This window comes from Myxocyprinus asiaticus, chromosome 13, assembly GCF_019703515.2.
Source record: "Myxocyprinus asiaticus isolate MX2 ecotype Aquarium Trade chromosome 13, UBuf_Myxa_2, whole genome shotgun sequence".
In the NCBI taxonomy this organism is placed as follows: Eukaryota; Metazoa; Chordata; class Actinopteri; order Cypriniformes; family Catostomidae; genus Myxocyprinus; species Myxocyprinus asiaticus.
The window spans coordinates 30,084,187-30,101,323 of NC_059356.1; the positions used below are offsets into that span (position 1 = coordinate 30,084,187).

Here is a 17,137-nt window from a genome sequence, read left to right on the forward strand (position 1 = left end):
AAATATTTCAACCTGGATTCAGTCTGTAATTTTTGGCATGAAAAAGATTTGATAAAGACATTTTGTATGACTTTTTTTATTAAAACAAAAATATCTTGTATAGCATGTTCTTTACTTGTGTTACATGAGAATCCAAACTGATCAGTAATGTGAACTACTGGTAATACTTGCTATTAGTAATGGAGAAAAGGAAAACAGAGCCTATTTTGTAATAATTTACAGTTAGCATTAAGAGAACATTAAGTTGTTCATTTTGTTAGAACAGTTCTCTTTACTGGATTCAACATACTTGTTATCTCTCTTAAAAAAAAAATGCACATCCTTATCTGATAGGACTATGCCAAGGATATGACTACTTATTGCTGGGAAGAAGGGGTGTCTGGCACCACACTCTCTTTAGGCATTTGCATGGAAAGGTCCTGGGACAGACAAGTAATGGCACGTGCCAAGTTATTGATGGCCTCAATCTTCCTCTCCTCCAGAGCTTTCTGCTGAGCCCACATGTTCAATTTCCTTTCCTGCAGCTCCAGGTACAACTGCAGCAAATCCTGAGGGGGCCTAGTGGTGGGTAACTGTGTAGCTGTGCTTCCGGTGGGCGTGGGCAGTATTGGGGTAAATCGCTTACTGGCTATTGCCCTGCCCAGCTTTGTGCCATTGAGCTTTGCCTTGCGCTGAGCATCAATTTCCTCATAGCTCCTACCCAGCACTTCATGCATCTCTTTGAAGAACTCCCAGTGTACACTATGGATTCCCAGTCTTTTGGCTCGTTCTGCATTTTTGCGGTATGTGGCTAACATGTTTCTCCACTTCAGGTCGCACTCAAAGGCTTTGACTGGAATATCTGTACAGCCATCAGCCCTTAACTTTGCAGTGACTCGCTCGGCAACGGTCTCCCACAGCTTCTTCTTTTTGCATACAGGCTGGTCAAACTCCTGGTCCATGTCCAGACGAACATGAACTAGATGCCATGTTGCTTGTAGTGTCCACACAAACTCTGATAGAAAAAGGTTATAACAGTTATTGTAAAAAACAAAACAACAACATAGGGCAATTTTATTTTGACGCTGTACTAAGATGGTTACATGTTATATAACGATGTGAAATATGTAATATTTTCTTTTTTACTTTTTATTAAATGTCACGTTCATTTACTCTCTTGATATTAATATCACACTTTCTAATTGTTCTCAAACTTCAATATTCCGTGTTCAATACAAGTTAAGCAGTTGAGGCATAATGCTGATTACCACAAAAATTTATTTCGACTCATCCCTCCTTTTCTTTTAAAAAAGCAAAAATGGAGGTTACAGTGAGGCACTTACAATGGAAGTGAATGGAGGTTTTAAAAGCAGAAACGTGAAGCTTATAATTTTATAAAAGCATTTACATTAATTCTTATGTTAAAACTCATGTTTTATTTGAACTGTAAATTTGATTACTATTTGTTTTAGGGTGTTACATCGTCATGGCAATGAAATTGTAAAATTGTTTATAACTTTGCAATTTGATCACACTAAAATCATGTTAACATGCATATTGTTTATATGTCTTGTGGCTATATTTTTAAAACAGTATTTTAATGTTTACAGATTGTCCCCATTCACTTCCATTGTGTGCCTCACTGTAACCCAGATTTTTGTTTTTTTGTTTTAAAAAAAGGAGGGACAAGTTGAAATTATTTTTTGTGGTAATCAAATTTATACCACAAATGCTGTCGATTGAGCTTAACTTGTTTTGAACGTGGAATATTCCTTTAAAACTTTTACGTAAACTGTGAGTTATTTCTTTATACCATAAAAATCTAAAATGCTAATTTATTCAAGCATTTAATTAAAACATTTTGAATGTTGGGTATTAATCCGCATCAATTTCGACCAGTGGGTTGGGATGGCCAATCTGTATAATCAAGCTCATCGTGTTCTCCTCGCTTGCGATTCCCATTGCACACACTGCTGCATCGACTCACAAACACATTTTACCTGTTTTGGACTTTTCAGGCTCCAAAGTCGAAACCGTAGTTGTTGATTCCTCCACCTCAATGGCGTCTGTGACAACTGTCTCAATGATCTCCATGTTGCATTTATTTTCGATTTATCTTCTCCACTATTATTGTGTTTTTTCGTGAATTTTTATCAACTCCACCGATGAATTCTTTTCGAGCATCAAAAACAGCGATGATAATAACAACGATCTGGTTAACGCCAACCCAGCACGGAGTAGGGTGTTGGGGTTTTTCCGGAAATGGACAAAGTGTGTGAGGGAGGATTGTGGGAAATGTATTCCATTGTTTTTACAATCGATTCATGCGCTTGGTAGATTATCAAAACGCTCTCTGTATTTTCTGTTTTAGGAGAATAAATATCTTCACTCATGAATTTTTAGGGGTTTCTTGCTTCAGCTATCCCAACTATTATATAAAGACAGCTAATGAATTACAATACAACTACAACTCCCTTGTGTTTTAAGACGCCAGGTCTGTATATGCCCCTCCCTTTCTGACAAACCCTTCCGTTTGTCGCTCTGCTAAAGATGGCGCCAGTGCAAATCTGAGGCGATTGCGCTTTGTAGCGCATAGGGAATTTGACGTGAGTAAGATGAAAGGTTAATAAAGCCTTCATACTCTTCATATAAACATCGAAATACACCCAACTAGAGTACTATCAGACAGCACCTTCAATGTTTTGGTTTATTTTTCGCGGACTACCTCCCTCTGTAGGCCGTATTGAAATATGTCGCATGGTTAAAAGACTCAATTTCACAGAAGCCATTGCTATGGGGTTGCGCTAGCTTTGTTTGGTGGACGTGGTAGATGTAGTTTTTCGGTGTTTATTTCTCGTTCGGCTGAAATGTGACAATCATAGCAAAAGCATATTGTGTGTATATATATATATATATATTATTAATTGAGAAATAACAGCGTTTGGTGATGAAATTAAATCGTTATATCATTTCATTACCGAAATATTGCCTTTAAAAAATATATAGAAGGTAAAATAATTACATTTCATGGGAGGGGGGTGTGGTAGGGCGGTTGATCTGGACTCAAGATTCATCATGTCTACACCTTTAGAAGAAGGAATTAAAAACATTTCAAAAGGCTCAGCCAGCATCCGGGAGGGGTCATCTGCTTCTCCAGAATCCTCCCTTACCTGGTGTTTAACTCAGCTGTCCAAAACAAGCGCATTGGTGGATATTCACAGCAGTGGACTAGCAGTAACTGCCAATAAACCTATCACTGGAGGAGAGAAAGCCAGAGATGCAGACAAGAGACTCAGAGCTGGCCAATGGAGGGCGCTGGTGGCCATTCGGACACAACACATCAAGGGAGGTGGCAGGATAGCCCGGTACCAAGCACGGGGAGGACTGCCTCCTTTGCTGGATCTTCTAAGACAACCGCAGAGCTCCAGAAAGGTTTTGGACCTGGCACTAAGCATCCTGGCCAATTGCTGCACTGAAAAAGGGACAAGGCTAGAAGTAAGGAAGAGACTGATACAGTCAGACCACATTTATAAGAGCTCTGAAAGCTTACATTCATGTTATTTGCTAGTTTTTGTTTGCTTGTTTATAATTATGAATTATTGTTTGTTTTTTTTCTCACAGGTAAGGAAGCTTGATGGTGTATCTGTTGTTGGTACGTCACTTAGAGACTATCAGACATGTTAACAATTTGTGGCTACTTTCTCATTTTCTTAGACATTGCCAAATCTGATATACAATAGCAAAGTTCATAATTTTTTTTTTGTAGTCTGCTCAGGCGATGATAATCTTAAATTTTTGTAGTGGATGTCCTCAAGAGGAATGTCTCAGTGGAGACAGTGCAAAATCGAGCTGCACGGGCTCTGGGAAATCTCGCCATGGACCCAGAGGGTTCTGCTGAGGTCCACTCTGCTGGTAAGTCCCAGGATTTCTGGTATTCTGAATGTCCCAACCATTTTTTAAATACAATGGCAGTGGATAGTGATTTACTTTCAAGCTTCAAAAAGGGTGCAAAAATATCATAAAAGAATCCACACTACTCTGAAGGCATACATGGTTGTGTGACAATTTTGGTGCGAAACAAGGCATTTTTTAATGTGAAAAACTTGACGTACATTGTGCGTTCATTAGTGTATGAGAGAAGCTCGTTCACAATGTCATGCATGTTCATGCGAGAACTTGCGATGCTATACGCGAGCCACTGTGAACGAGCTTGTCTCATAGCCCTCATGAACGAGCAATGGACGGCAACATTTTTGTATGACTTAAAATATGATGCATGAGTCGTGTGGACTGCTTTTATGATACTATTGCATCTTTTTTATCTTCAGATGCAATCACAGATCACAATGTGTTTATTAGAATTCAATCATGTAATGTCTCCACCTTCCGATTGCAGATAACTCTATGCAAAAAAATTATTTCTGTCTCTCTCACACAGGTGGTGTTCCACTTCTCCTTCTTTGCCTATCTGTTTCTCCACCCCCATCCTCACCCTCTTCCCTGACTCCAACACCTGAACTATGCGCTCCTAAGCTGGAATGTGCCCAGTCTGCAGCCCGGGCTTTTGTCTACCTTTCAGACACGCCTGCAAACCGACTCCTCCTGATTTCACAAGGGACTCTACCAGCTCTTGCTTTGTTCATTGCTCCAGAGTACCCTTTATGTCTGAGACGGGCATGTCTTCGGGCTCTTCATGAGCTAACCAGAGGTTGCAGTGCAGAGTGTGCCAGGGAAGTGTCCAGGTCTGGGGCATTGACTCATCTGGGGGCCCTTGCCTTAGGGGAAGGTGGTCAGCCACTGGAAGAGCTAGCTTTGAAAACCCTGGCTAACTTATGCTCTCAAGGCTGCCTGAGACCACTGGTTGGTTCACTGGGTGTCATTCAGAAGTTTGCAGAGGAAGTGAAGAAGGATCCTCTGAAGTCAAGTGTGTTTTTCAAGGCCTTGTGCCTGTGCTGCAGAGAGGCTGTGAACAGGGTGAAAGTAAAAGAGAGCGGGGGACTAGAGGTGCTGGTTGGCTTTTTATCTGCCCATCAAAATTATACACTCACTCGATTTGCCTTTCTAGCTTGCGTTGATTTTGTCTATGATGAATCAGCTCTTGAACAGCTGCAGGAGCTTGGGCTGGTGCCACTGCTTATCAAGCGTTTGGTGGAGCTCGCTAAAGGAGAGGAACTGACCACAGGAAAGATGGATGCCAGCCTGTCATCTAGTTCTTCATGCCCTGAACTGATGACCTCATGTTTTGACTCGTTTGACTTTACTCCCCTTGAAGGCAACAAGAGGGAGGATGCGAGCAAAGACCAGACGTCGGGATCCTCCAGCTTCCTCAGTCTCAGGTTAGTTCCTTATAGTCACTCAGTATGTTTCCACGTGCAGTTGTAATCGATTTACAGTGTAGTCGAGTTTCAGTCTATCTTTCTGTCCAAGTATACATGGCACAATGCATAATTGAATATTTGAAGGAAGGACGTTAGCTGAGGAATTGCCTGCACGCACAGGACACCAAGGCCAATTGTGGTCTGCTTAACTTGTGTACATGCAGGATGAATCCAATCTACAGTCACATTATCTAGGTCTTTTAGAGCTACCAAGAGCAGAAAAAAATTGAATGCAATAATAATTACAATATTGAAAATATACTTCCTTATTAGACCACTGAATGAACATGCGCATTTTACCATAATTTCCCAACTTCCTGTTTGATCAAGCTCAAACTAACATCTTTAGTAATTTGATATGATATTCATGCCTTAGTTTAAATTGCATAGTACGTTATTGACATTATATAGAAAACGTTTCTTTTTTATTTTATTTTTTTTTTTACAAATGTGTGTTGCTCAGTTTGTTCTCTGTGTTTTCTTTCCAGGTCTTGGCTGGTATCAGAGGGTCTGATCTCCTCTGAGGGGGAGCTGACTGAATGCCCAAGTGGAACTGATGTAGTCTGTGGCAGCCCTCAATCCTCCGTCTCACCCTCATCACTTACACCTTGCTCTGAGCTCTCCCAAACACAGACCTTGCATCAGCCCCACTCTTCTCCGTCCACTCGCTCTAAACCTTGCCAGCTTTCTTCTTCCTCTTCATCTACTCCAGTATTTTCTCAAGCCACACAACTGAGAAACTTACCTGAGTCACCTTCCTCTTCACTTCCATCCTGTACCTCCACCCCTCAATCTGAGAAACTGCCTTCAGTGGCAAAACATTTCTTTCCCCCCTCGTCTCCACTCCAGATCTCATCTCCACCGAGAAAGAGACTGCGTACATCTTCAACCTCCTCCACATCTACATGCTATAATGTGGTCACATTGGACAACCCCCCTGTGATGTCAAAGACCCCAACATACCATCACCCCTATCACCCTGAGCCCTGGGCCCCAGAATCCCCCATTCTTCTGCTTCTGTCACGTTTTTCCCATGCCTCAGACCCTAGCACATCACTCATCAACACAAACGTTTTCTCTGGGCTGTTGTACTACCTCACCCAGCACCATGACCCCAGTGGGCGGTGCTTTCGGATGCTAGGCAGGCTCAGCTGTAACCCAAACTGCCTGCAGGCTTTGGTTAGAACTGGAGCTGTGGCTCTGATAAGACAAAGACTGTGTGTGAGAGGAGAAGAGATCGTAAATGGCAAAGGAAGAAACAGAGAAACAGGGAGACAATCAAAAAAAGTAAAAGCCAAAATCGCACAACTAGGTATATTTCGTGTCATCTTGAAATTTAACATTGGTACATATTACCAGCATATTACCAGATTTTATAAGACAGCTGTGTATATATAAAGCTAATGTGTGTTTTCTGACTCCTTAGGTCTGGGTCTGCTCAGTAATTTGAGGGTTCAGAGTGAGTCTGGATTTGGCTCTGGTGTTCTTACACATATCATGCTGTCAGGCTCAGAAACTGACAAACTGTACTGTGTCCTTTCTCTACCTCTGATTAACAGGTTTGCTATAATGCCTGACTAAGATTTTTTTTTTACTACCCCTTTGAGGCCTAATGTTTGCTATGTAACTGGTTTGCTCACCTTCTTACTCTTTGTTTTACAGCAACAGAGTTCTTCTGAAGAAGCTGCTTTTGGATAGTGGAGGACTGGCAGCAGCTCTTGAACTGATTGGCTGTCACAGTGACAACGGCAATGAGGATGATGAAGATGGACAGTCCAATAAGTGTAGAACATGTCTGGCTGGTTGGTTACATCATCTTGAGCAAGTGTCCCCTTTCAGACTTAATTTGCTGTACTTTTCCCTTCTGATTGGCTGCCTCTCCAGTCTTTTGGCATGTTCCAAGGAGGACAGAAAGAATTGTGGCATAGATTGTGGGACCAGAATGGAGACACCCTCAAGCCCCATGAAAACATCACAACCACAGCAGAAGCAATCATGCCCATACCAGGAGGCAACTTATGACCTAACTTTCCTCCTTGATGATGGAACCCTCCTTCTAGCCAACCAAGAGGCTGTTGCTGGGGAAGAGGGAGCAAAAGATGCTGGGTCTGAGTATTTTAGAGCCCTGCTGATGGGAGGATTTGGGGAGGCCCAAAGAGCTAGAGGCGAGGTCATTCGTATCAAGGACATAAACAGTGGGACGCTGCTACCAGTTCTTCACTACCTGCATGGATGTCGTTTGATTGAAAGAAATGAGAATGAAGACCAAGGGAAAGAGTCAAAACAAAATGCAAATTGTCTTGTTTTGGCCTCTCTGGTCTCTGGTGGGTTGGGCAGACCACAGGACGACTTGAAGCCATTCTACGCAGAAGAGAGGGAATTTCGGAAAACCCCACTGGCCAATGTGATGATTGGGGCTTGTAGGTTTTTAGTGCCTGGTTTACAAAGGGCAGCCGAGGACCTATGTGTAGGCCTTCTCTACTCAGCAGTCTCATCTGTCCTAATGACTCGGGCCAAACCTTGCTGTTCAGATGACAATACTACAACGACAAGCAGAATGGATGTGGATTTGGTCTGCAAGGATTCCACACACTCAGTACCTGAAGGGTCACTCCAAGTGTCTAAAGGTAGAATCACAGAGGCCCAATCAACACGACCAAACGTGATGTCAAAGTGTTCCAAACAACAGTCTAAACCCCTGAACTCTGAGAATTCTAAACAGGTTCGAAAAGTTGTTCCATCCTACTCCACGTCTTCGGACAGTGACACTGAGAGAGCTTGTCTGAGGTCTCTCCTGCCACAAATGTACTGGTTCTCACAACGCTACTCTTACCTGCGACTAGGCCAAGCCTGTCTCTCTATACTGCTGCGGCCTCAGGGGCTTTGGCCTTTTCCCCTTCAGTCCTCTTTGTCCGCTGAGTGCTTCCTGCATTTAGTGCAAGAGGCCGACTGCACTGAGCAGTTGAGGCAGGACATCTTAAAACTGGTTAAAAAAGCCCTCAGCTAGAAAGCGCAAACAGTAATCGATGGCGAATTGAAAGGTGGAGGGAATGTAAGGAATGTTTGGTGTAAATGATTAAGTTAGAAGATGCTGTAATGCACACTCAAAAAAGAAAGAAAGGAAAGTCTAATTGGGGTTGTTTTTGGGATGTTAAGGGCAAGAAAGAATAAGAAATGTTTTATTTTTTTGTATATTACATTTCATTTTGCAAATTTATTTTCAAGAAATTATGTCTTATGTATATGTCGTAGAATGGCTGTTTTTTTTTTTTTTTTTGGAAGGTATTGTTTTATTAATCTAAAATGTATTCTTTATTCTATTTTGCCAATTAAAGGGATTAATGCTGATGCAATACCACATTCTTCATGTATAGTATGTGAATAAGATTATTTCATGGAGAAAGAGCTGTTTATCTTGGTTATATTTTTATTTTTGTAAATGGCATATTACACTTCATTTATAGTAATCTGAATTAACTGATGTATGCCATGTTGTTCTGTATGTACTAGAAATTGAAACATTAACTGGCCAAATTTTGAAGGTACAGAGGATGGTTCTCAATAAATGAGTTCTGCATGATGTTGTCTAGGTTGTCTTTTTCAAGAATTTAAATGGATAGTTCATTAAAAAAGAAAATTAAGTCATCATTTACTCAACCTCATGTTACAAGCCCGTATTACTTTCTTTCCTTTGTAGAAACCAAATAAATGATAACAGAATTTTCAGTTTTGGGTGAACTTATCCTTTAAATGTTGCGCTACATTTGTATTTATTTGTGTTATGTACAGTATGTTCATTTATGGGGTTATCTTTGGTTTATTGCTTCAGTTCTTGTTTGTCATCATTACTGCCACAGCACTCTGTATTTAGCAATCCAGCCTTGTTTCTTGACCACCAGTGTGCCCATTAGCAAGGCACTGAAGCCAAGGCTTGAAGATAGTCTGACCAGATTTTTGTTTATTCCGATACACACACAAAATTCTCTTTTCAGTGAAAACAGTGGTTTATTTCTGTTAAAAGTGTTAAAAAAAATTGTCTGTCATTGCAGCGGAATGGGGACCCTGTTGACTCGCATCCGGGGAGACACTCAGTGTAGCAAAGACAGGAGAGGGCAACCTGCTCAGTGGTGAGGACCCTCATAACCGGTGGGCAGAGCATTCGCATGAGGGTTGTGGAAGAGGGAGTGGTTTCCATCACCCCAGGGCCATGGCTAAGAGGGAAAGATGGCTTTTTGAAAATAATTCATGTTGCTGTTGGTCAACATTGCTAACTCAGAGGCATTCTGGTTTTTTGTTTTTTGTTTTTTACATATTTTATAACGATAATTCAAGTTAAGTGATAATTTTGTAACAAAATCATTAAATAATTACTATTGTTATTAACTAATTATTATTATTAACTAAATGTATTAATAAACATTTATAATATAAACAAAAATTGGTATAAAAATCAAACTGTATAAAATCTATCCTCAATGTGTCATGCAATACTTAATCCAAGAATATAGGCAGATTTCTTTATTTTGGCTAGATGATGGCTATATAATGACTGTAAAATAATGGCTAGATGTAACCATTATTTTAAGAGATTTTGAGAGTATTGTAATAAGTTTGCACATTTTTTGCAGATAATTATTTTTGTCTTTTTTTTTCCAGCATTTTAGCTGGTCATCTTTAACTAATGAAAGTCTACTGGACTCACCTTGGTTCGAATGCGCAAGTGTGGGTATGGAATAAACTCTGGAGGGTCATGGGAATGGGCCTGCATCTTCATGTAAGCATTAGCCATGCAGACACCCACACCAGGCAGTGCTAATACAAAGGATAGGATCTTCCAGGTCTTTGCTGTGCACAGTTAAAATCAGATGTAAGATTCCATTATTATATAATGTAATACCAAATTAAACATTTGTTTTGTTAAGTATTATAGTGGCTGACCGATAAGGAGTTTTCAAAGGCTGATGCCAAAATCTAGAATGCAGGGAAGCAGATATAATGCCAGTGTATACATAGTGCCATTTAATGATGGCCAATGGGCTTTATACTAAATTGCTAAAACCAAATAAACACTTATTTTACCTCTGTTATTTAGGCATGTTATCGTCAAATATTCTCAAAATGGCCAAATATTGACTGATTAACCAGTTTATTACTATGTCATTAATGTACATTAGAAGGTATGAATGTTGTAGACCTTTTATGGAAAGATCTGCTAATGGATAAAAGTGAACTGATTTGTTTCAGTATTTCTGTATTACTGCTGGGAATGTACATTTCTTAAGCTTCACATGAAGTGGTTTAATTATAAAAACAATAATTATTTTGAGACTCGCTGTGAAGTCAAGATCATTTTGATTACCAAAACTATTAGATTATATGCCATCTAACAATTTTTAAACGTATTTCACCCTGCTATAAACAGTAACCAAAGAATCAGTTTAAAAACAATAGCTTATACCAACATGTAAAACTTGATGCAATAAAGTAACATTTTATAACTCACTCATCCCTACATATATATATATATATATATATATATATATATATATATATATATATATATATATATATATAATGTTTTTTTTTTTTTACCCATCTCTAAATGCATTATAAACTGAGAGTGAGTCCCATCTAGCCCCAAAACCAAACAAATTAAATTGCAATGCAGGAAATGTCATACCTCCTCCCTCGTGGCTCCCATGCGATGCAGCAGCAAGAGCCCGGCGGGCCACCATGGCAGTGGGAGACATTGCCATCTCTGAAGCAGAGAGAGTGAGCAACGCCTAATATTATTATCCTTTCTATATTTACAGAGAAGATTAAGACATCTGTCTGATCATCTGTGCATAATTAATAACAACAATGGTGAAATTACATTATGGGCTATATGTACTTACAAAAAACACTAAATTAGAAGTTACTTTTCATATACTGTATATTAAAGCATTCACAACATTCACGAGGAAGTTTTGTAAAGCGATAACAGAATTTGTGCAAAAGTGCCAATGTAAAACTACTGTGTGCATACTGTATATTCACCCTATCTAAGCAAGAGTTCAAACAAATTTCTCATGAAAATGTCAGCTTGCAAGTGTTATTAGTTGACACAAACATGAAAATAGTGGCTTTAACAGGGCTTGAATGATGTGAAAACGGAAGCATGACAGAACAGTTTTACTGTGGGTTTAAATACTATGAAGGTGATGCAAGATGCTAAGGTCAAATAATGACCAGTCTTCCTAACATGAATCTGCATTAACATGCATAATAACTTTGCATGGCCTCCTTCATTAACTTTAAAGTTATAGAAAGATCTGGCTGTTCTTAAAAAATAACCAATTGCTTAAATGTACTAAAATTATTTTTTTCTTTTATATTTTTGACATGCTTTCTTATGTTGCCTAAGCTTTGGCCTGTTGCTTATCTTGTCTCTTTATGTAGCTTTCTGCTTATCCTTGTCCTTTAACCCAGAATGTTAGTTGAAATCTTGAACCCCTTTAAGCTATGCACATGAAGTACATCCAGTAATAGAAAAAACTTGAATTACAAAAGTTTATTTGAGAGACTCATTTTGATCAATTTATTAGGTCAACAAGGGCAAACATGCTTTCCGTTGTGTGTCATGTGTTGCGTTACTGCTGTTAAAAGAAGGAAATACTCTTTCATTGCTCTTAATAGTTAACAACTACATTTCTTAAGCCAAAATATATATCTAAGGCATTGGATACTTACATTCTCTGCTTCCAGAAAGGATAATCAGGTGTTTTTATTCTTGGTTCTTCAGATATCAGCCACTTTCTCTTTCTACAGTTCTGTCTGTTTGTCCTTTGGTCTGTCCTGGCCTAAAGCATAAGACTCCTCCCCACTGAAATTTGTCTGTCTGCCAAGAATCATGAAGTTTATATGTGGTCAAGTGCATGGGCAGGACTGGAATGGTGAAATAGAGGGAGGCAGTGCAGAACAGAATGCAAACTGCTTATATTGCACCATTTGAGCACACACCAGGTGTAGGTTTGGATATGTTAAAAGAGAAAGAATAGTTAAGAAACACATAGGGATTCGTTTGTAGCTGTTAAAATCTCTCTGTGGGTATTCAGTCCACAGCTGCAGGAGGATTTATACACACGGATTGGGTTTCTGAGTGTTTGTGTGTACATGACTGTGTGACTAAGTGACCTAAAGTCACCCCAGTGTTGGCTTTATGTTCTAAATGTTTGTCTGTTTGGTACCTCACATGTCTTTTTTTTTTTTTTTTTGGACAAAAGCCTTAGTTCTGCAACTCTGCCACCACCATCAAAGCGCCATTCGGGCACAAATTTACAAATTGTAGTACTATGGTGATTGGCTTATGAATTTTAGTTTGTCTGCAAGTCTGCAAAGCAAAACCTTTATTAATATTAATGAGCTAAGCCTTCGCCATAGTAGGACTAATAATTTTGCTAGAATCACCACCCCAATTTAAGGCTTGACAAGTCGTTGCCCTGTATTTGTGTTTGGTTAAAACGGTAATTTATGAAACAGCATGGAAAACGTTTTCGAATTAGCTATTTGAGGTAAATAAAACTTTATATATATATTTTTTTCTTTTCGTATGGTTTGGATTATTTTGTGTTTAATGCCAAATTAACTAAAATTAAAAATGCACTCAGTAATTTTATCCTCATTAAAAAAGTTTTACTCCTTAAGAAATGGACCGCAATTTTGAAACGTATGTAAAAAATCATGACCACTCATCTGAAATGAAGACTCCAGTAACCTTATAAAAGGTTCATTCTACATAGAGGGGGTCTTCTCATGGAGGCTGCCATGTTGGGATCACATGACACGCTGAATACTAATCACCTGATCTCAGTAACTGCCCTGTTATTGGACATTTTAACTCATGGATTACATTAATCATGGCTGACTGTGATTAGTGAATTTCCACAATGGCATCGGTAACTACTGCATTTGAATGATGCTGAATACATACCGCTAGAGGTCAGCGTAAGTCCAAGACGTCATGTACTGTATATATTTTTTTAAAAAAGTACTGATTGCACCTTTAAAAACGAGTGATATCAAGAGTTTGTGTGTAGTGTTTTACATGTCACAAGGTGGAGCAGTGAGTCTTGCATTGCTGGCAGCTGTACAATGAAAAACATCTTTAAAATGTGTTTTGACCAAATTGGTGACACTAGAATAGGAAATGCTTGTTCTAGCGGTTTACCTTAACAGTTATCTAGTATTAGGGTTTGATTGGGTTGAAAAATTATCTTGCTAAAATATACTAATTTGGAAATTGGTGAATGTATATCCAAGTGTAACCTAATTTAATTTATATTTACTTGATATATTTTATGTTTTGCCATTTTGTAATTAAAATGTTTTCTTTACGTTATGCGACAGTCATTTGCTGCCACTTGATAAGGACAAATGTGGTCAAAGGTTTTAATCCTCTTGCAGTCTAAACGCAGTCTTAATGGCAGAATTCAATCCTCCAAGAGCATGTTTGTACCTCACCGAAAAGGACAAATCAGCAGAGAAGTACTTCTGTTGTTCTAAGATATTTGTGCTCATTATAGCACAGGACATCATCTAATTATTTTATTTTTGAAATGACTCCCTCTTGAATAAATTGACATTGCTGAGTGAAAAAGTAATTTATATATATATATATATATTATTTCTGTCCATAAGTGTGTGCGTTTTTTGTATTTTTTTTATTTATTTTTTACTTTTGTTAATGTTCTTGGAGACTTGGAGAATCATAACCGGCGAAACAACGTCCGAATTGTTGTAATTCATGAGGATGAAGGAGGCCGAGATATGGTGAAATTCCTAAACAGGCTCTTCCTGAGTCTGCTCGACATAACAGGCCATAAGCTGGAAATCAAGCGAACTCACGGAGTTCTGGCTTGGAGATCCACGGAGGGAGACAGGCCCCGATCAATTCTAGACAAATTTCTGAGATCATCCGATAAAGATCTCGTGTTACCCGAGGCAAGGATTAAAGGAAGGCTTTCATGGAAGAACCACAACATTTTCTTGTTCCCAGACTTTGCAAATTCGACAAGAGAGAAATGTGATCGATTCAAGGAATGCAAGAAACTCTTACATCAACGGAAGTTCGCTTTTGCACTGATGTTCCCGGCCAAATTGAGAATAGATACTAAGGATGGCCGCAAAGTATTTACATGCCCACAGCCAGCATTGTCCTTCATAAAGTCAATGGAGTAAGTTATTTGTGGTTCTCATGTTGCAGCCAAGTGGGCTTGACTCACTGAACATTCACTTGACTGTCCGAGGAAGCTGAGCGGCTTTTTTGTTTCTTTTTGTGCTAGTTCCGCCTACTAGTTTGTTTTATTAGTTTGTTTTGTTTGTTTTTTGTTTCTTTTTGTGCTGGTTCTGTCTAGCGGCTGGAGTTTGTTTTGTTGAATAACACTCCTTCGGGACAATTTGTGGATGAATCTGCACGTTCTTTGTGCTTATGCCTCCTATTAGCTGGTGTTTGTTTTGTGGAATATTTCTTGCAGGATATTAGAGTGATTAGGTCAGTTGTTGCACTCATGTTACAGCCGAATGAGCCGGCTCACTGAACATTCATTTGACTGCCCAAGGAAACTGAGCGCCTTTTTTGTTTCTTTTTGTGCTAGTTCCGCCTACTAGTTTGTTTTATTACCAAGAGTTACCATCCTATTTCCCTGATCCAGCTAGTGTGCCGCAGCACAGTGGTTGGGAAACACTGCTGTAGATGTCCCCCTCTCTTATTTCAAGCAATTTGATAGCATAGCGAAGTCCTTCATTTGGAATGGAAAGCATCCTCGATTACATTTTAATAAATTATATAGGCCGATTGACAAAGGTGGGCTAGGCCTACCCAAGATTTTGTTTTATTATTATGCATTCAGTCTCAGACATTTGACTCATTGGTTGCTTCAACCTGAGAGAGCCCCTCCCTGGTTTTGTATTGAACATGAAGTTCTTGCCCCTATTTCGTCATTACAAAGCCTTTCTATCAAAAGAATCAGAGAAGTTAAGTTACACCCCGTTATCTTGCATTTGCACTCGGTATGGACAGAAGTGTCCGGAGTGTTTAATTCGGATATTATTTAAATGTTGCCTCAAGCATATGGCTGAACCCTAAATTATATATTAATAAGTCCCTTTTCTGTTGGTCACACTGGGTGACCTATATGAGAGTGGAGTGTTGAGATCTTTTGAAAAATGTTTTGGTTCAACATTTTGGGATTCCCAGATCTCAGTTCTATAGGTATTTATAGCTGCACCACCTACTCTGTATTAGCATACACCCCGCTAAAGTGGCAGATACTCTGGGAGTGGTGATTACTGCTTTTGGAAAAGGTCATGAGGCATCAGTGTATTACTCCCTGCTAATGCAGAGTCTGGGGACGGAACTTCAACTTCTCTTAAGAGATTATGGGAGAAAGATTTAAACTTTGAATTGGAGGAGGGAGTGTGGGCTAGGATTCTAAAAAAACATCAAGTCTGCATCTAGAGATGCAAGGGTGCGCCTTATGCGATTCAAGATTTTACATAGATTCTATTGGGCCTCCTCTAGATTATATAGGCTTGGTCTTAAAGACACACCCACCTGCTGGCGATGCCAATCAGTAGATGGAGACACAACCCATGTTTTTGGGGGTGTGTTAAGATCCAAGAATTTTGGTTGAAGGTTCAGAGTTTTGTGTGTGACGTTTTGGGCACTCGGTTTTTATTTTACCCCAGACTCTGTATTTTGGGTGATGTGGGAGTCATACATTTGGGGAATAAACACATAAAAAAATTGGGTTCTGTCCGGTATTATGATTGGCAGGCAAATTATTTTAAGGGAATGGAAGTCAGATGGAGTGCCCTCATTTCTGGAGTGGTGTGCGGTGATGGAGAGGGTGGCTGCTTTCAAGGAGGGGTCAAGCAGAAGGCTGGGGGTTCGGAATTTGTTTGATAGGAAATGGGGCAATTACGTAGTGTTTTTGGGGGACTCTCGGGGAGGGGCTGTGGAGAGAGTAGTTTAGATTTAATTATATATAATTGTTTTATATATGCAAGATATTTCAATAATATATGTCTATGAATCAATAAAACATTTTATTGAAAAAAAAAAAAAAGAATATACAGTATTATACATAAATCCGAAGATTTTGTGCAAGGGCATCAGCAGACAACCACCATAAATCTGTTCATTAGTCATCTAAATAAATTAACTAGCAATTAATTTGTGCCTGTTTTGTGATTAATACAAGCTGTGATCTTTCTGCGACTCTAGATAGGATTTAAAAGTGCATTTATATAGGCTGATGCATTTTGGTGGGTATGTTACATTATGTTTGTGTATATGTACTCAAGTATGTGTGAAAAACACATACGTGTGCATATTTTCCACCCACACTTATTTCTGGTTCAAGCTTGTGTATGTGAAAGTTTTGGTGTGTGCAACCCACAGTGTGAATCTCTTTTGCACTCTGTCAGGGGAGTCTTAACCGTCATTGTCATACACAATTTTCATTTCCGATGCAAACGGACATGTAGAACCAGGCATGAAATCAGAGTAGTTGGTTATCAAGGATGAATATCAGAGTGTCTGGTCCAATGTTATTGTGGGCACAATCACTGTCTTGTTGCATGTATGCACACATGAGTAAACAGAAACAGAAAAAAGCTTGTGAACTATGAAGAAAAGCTATGAGGAATCAGCACAGGGTCTGGGGCAGGGTAAGGCTCTGGCCTGTTGGTTATTTATGTGAGCTTGTCTATGGAAAGTCACCTGAGAATACAACTCT

The 17,137-nt window shown here is 39.3% G+C and overlaps 3 protein-coding genes across 4 annotated transcripts; 1 reads left to right on the forward strand and 2 right to left on the reverse strand.

The window, feature by feature from the left end:
• Positions 1 to 60: 60 nt before the first annotated feature.
• Positions 61 to 2,210, reverse strand: LOC127450752 (uncharacterized). Its single transcript, XM_051715079.1, has 2 exons — positions 1,980 to 2,210; positions 61 to 994 (listed from the first exon to the last, which is right to left on the reverse strand). Exons 1-2 carry the CDS (start codon positions 2,071 to 2,073, stop codon positions 357 to 359), a joined length of 732 nt encoding a protein of 243 aa, XP_051571039.1. The 5' UTR covers positions 2,074 to 2,210; the 3' UTR covers positions 61 to 356.
• A 290-nt stretch (positions 2,211 to 2,500) lies between these two features.
• LOC127450739 (armadillo repeat-containing protein 5-like) lies at positions 2,501 to 9,148 on the forward strand. Its single transcript, XM_051715064.1, has 7 exons — positions 2,501 to 3,474; positions 3,601 to 3,631; positions 3,781 to 3,891; positions 4,418 to 5,315; positions 5,846 to 6,669; positions 6,784 to 6,916; positions 7,020 to 9,148. Exons 1-7 carry the CDS (start codon positions 3,007 to 3,009, stop codon positions 8,362 to 8,364), a joined length of 3,810 nt encoding a protein of 1,269 aa, XP_051571024.1. The 5' UTR covers positions 2,501 to 3,006; the 3' UTR covers positions 8,365 to 9,148.
• Positions 9,149 to 9,295: 147 nt separating this feature from the next.
• On the reverse strand, positions 9,296 to 12,252 carry LOC127450760 (cytochrome c oxidase subunit 6A, mitochondrial). Of its 2 annotated transcripts, none has more exons than XM_051715098.1 (4): positions 12,090 to 12,252; positions 11,038 to 11,115; positions 10,060 to 10,202; positions 9,296 to 9,568 (listed from the first exon to the last, which is right to left on the reverse strand). In XM_051715098.1, exons 2-4 carry the CDS (start codon positions 11,111 to 11,113, stop codon positions 9,479 to 9,481), a joined length of 309 nt encoding a protein of 102 aa, XP_051571058.1. In that variant the 5' UTR covers positions 11,114 to 11,115; positions 12,090 to 12,252; the 3' UTR covers positions 9,296 to 9,478. The 2 variants fall into 2 exon arrangements, with proteins under 2 accessions (XP_051571058.1, XP_051571059.1); XM_051715099.1 differs by having other exon boundaries at positions 11,038 to 11,158; positions 12,090 to 12,225.
• Between the last annotated feature and the right edge of the window lie 4,885 nt (positions 12,253 to 17,137).

Coding starts and splice junctions, on each gene's coding strand:
- LOC127450760 (XM_051715098.1), bottom strand. CDS start 11,113: ATGGCAATGTCTCCCACTGCCATGGTGGCCCGCCGGGCTCTTGCTGCT. Junction 10,203..11,037: donor TGGGAGCCACGAGGGAGGAG/GTATGACATTTC, acceptor AACTGTGCACAG/CAAAGACCTGGAAGATCCTA. Junction 9,569..10,059: donor ACTTGCGCATTCGAACCAAG/GTGAGTCCAGTA, acceptor TTTCCCTCTTAG/CCATGGCCCTGGGGTGATGG.
- LOC127450752 (XM_051715079.1), bottom strand. CDS start 2,073: ATGGAGATCATTGAGACAGTTGTCACAGACGCCATTGAGGTGGAGGAA. Junction 995..1,979: donor GCCTGAAAAGTCCAAAACAG/GTAAAATGTGTT, acceptor TTTTTCTATCAG/AGTTTGTGTGGACACTACAA.
- LOC127450739 (XM_051715064.1), top strand. CDS start 3,007: ATGGGAGGGGGGTGTGGTAGGGCGGTTGATCTGGACTCAAGATTCATC. Junction 3,475..3,600: donor AAAAAGGGACAAGGCTAGAA/GTAAGGAAGAGA, acceptor TTTTTCTCACAG/GTAAGGAAGCTTGATGGTGT. Junction 6,670..6,783: donor AGCCAAAATCGCACAACTAG/GTATATTTCGTG, acceptor CTGACTCCTTAG/GTCTGGGTCTGCTCAGTAAT.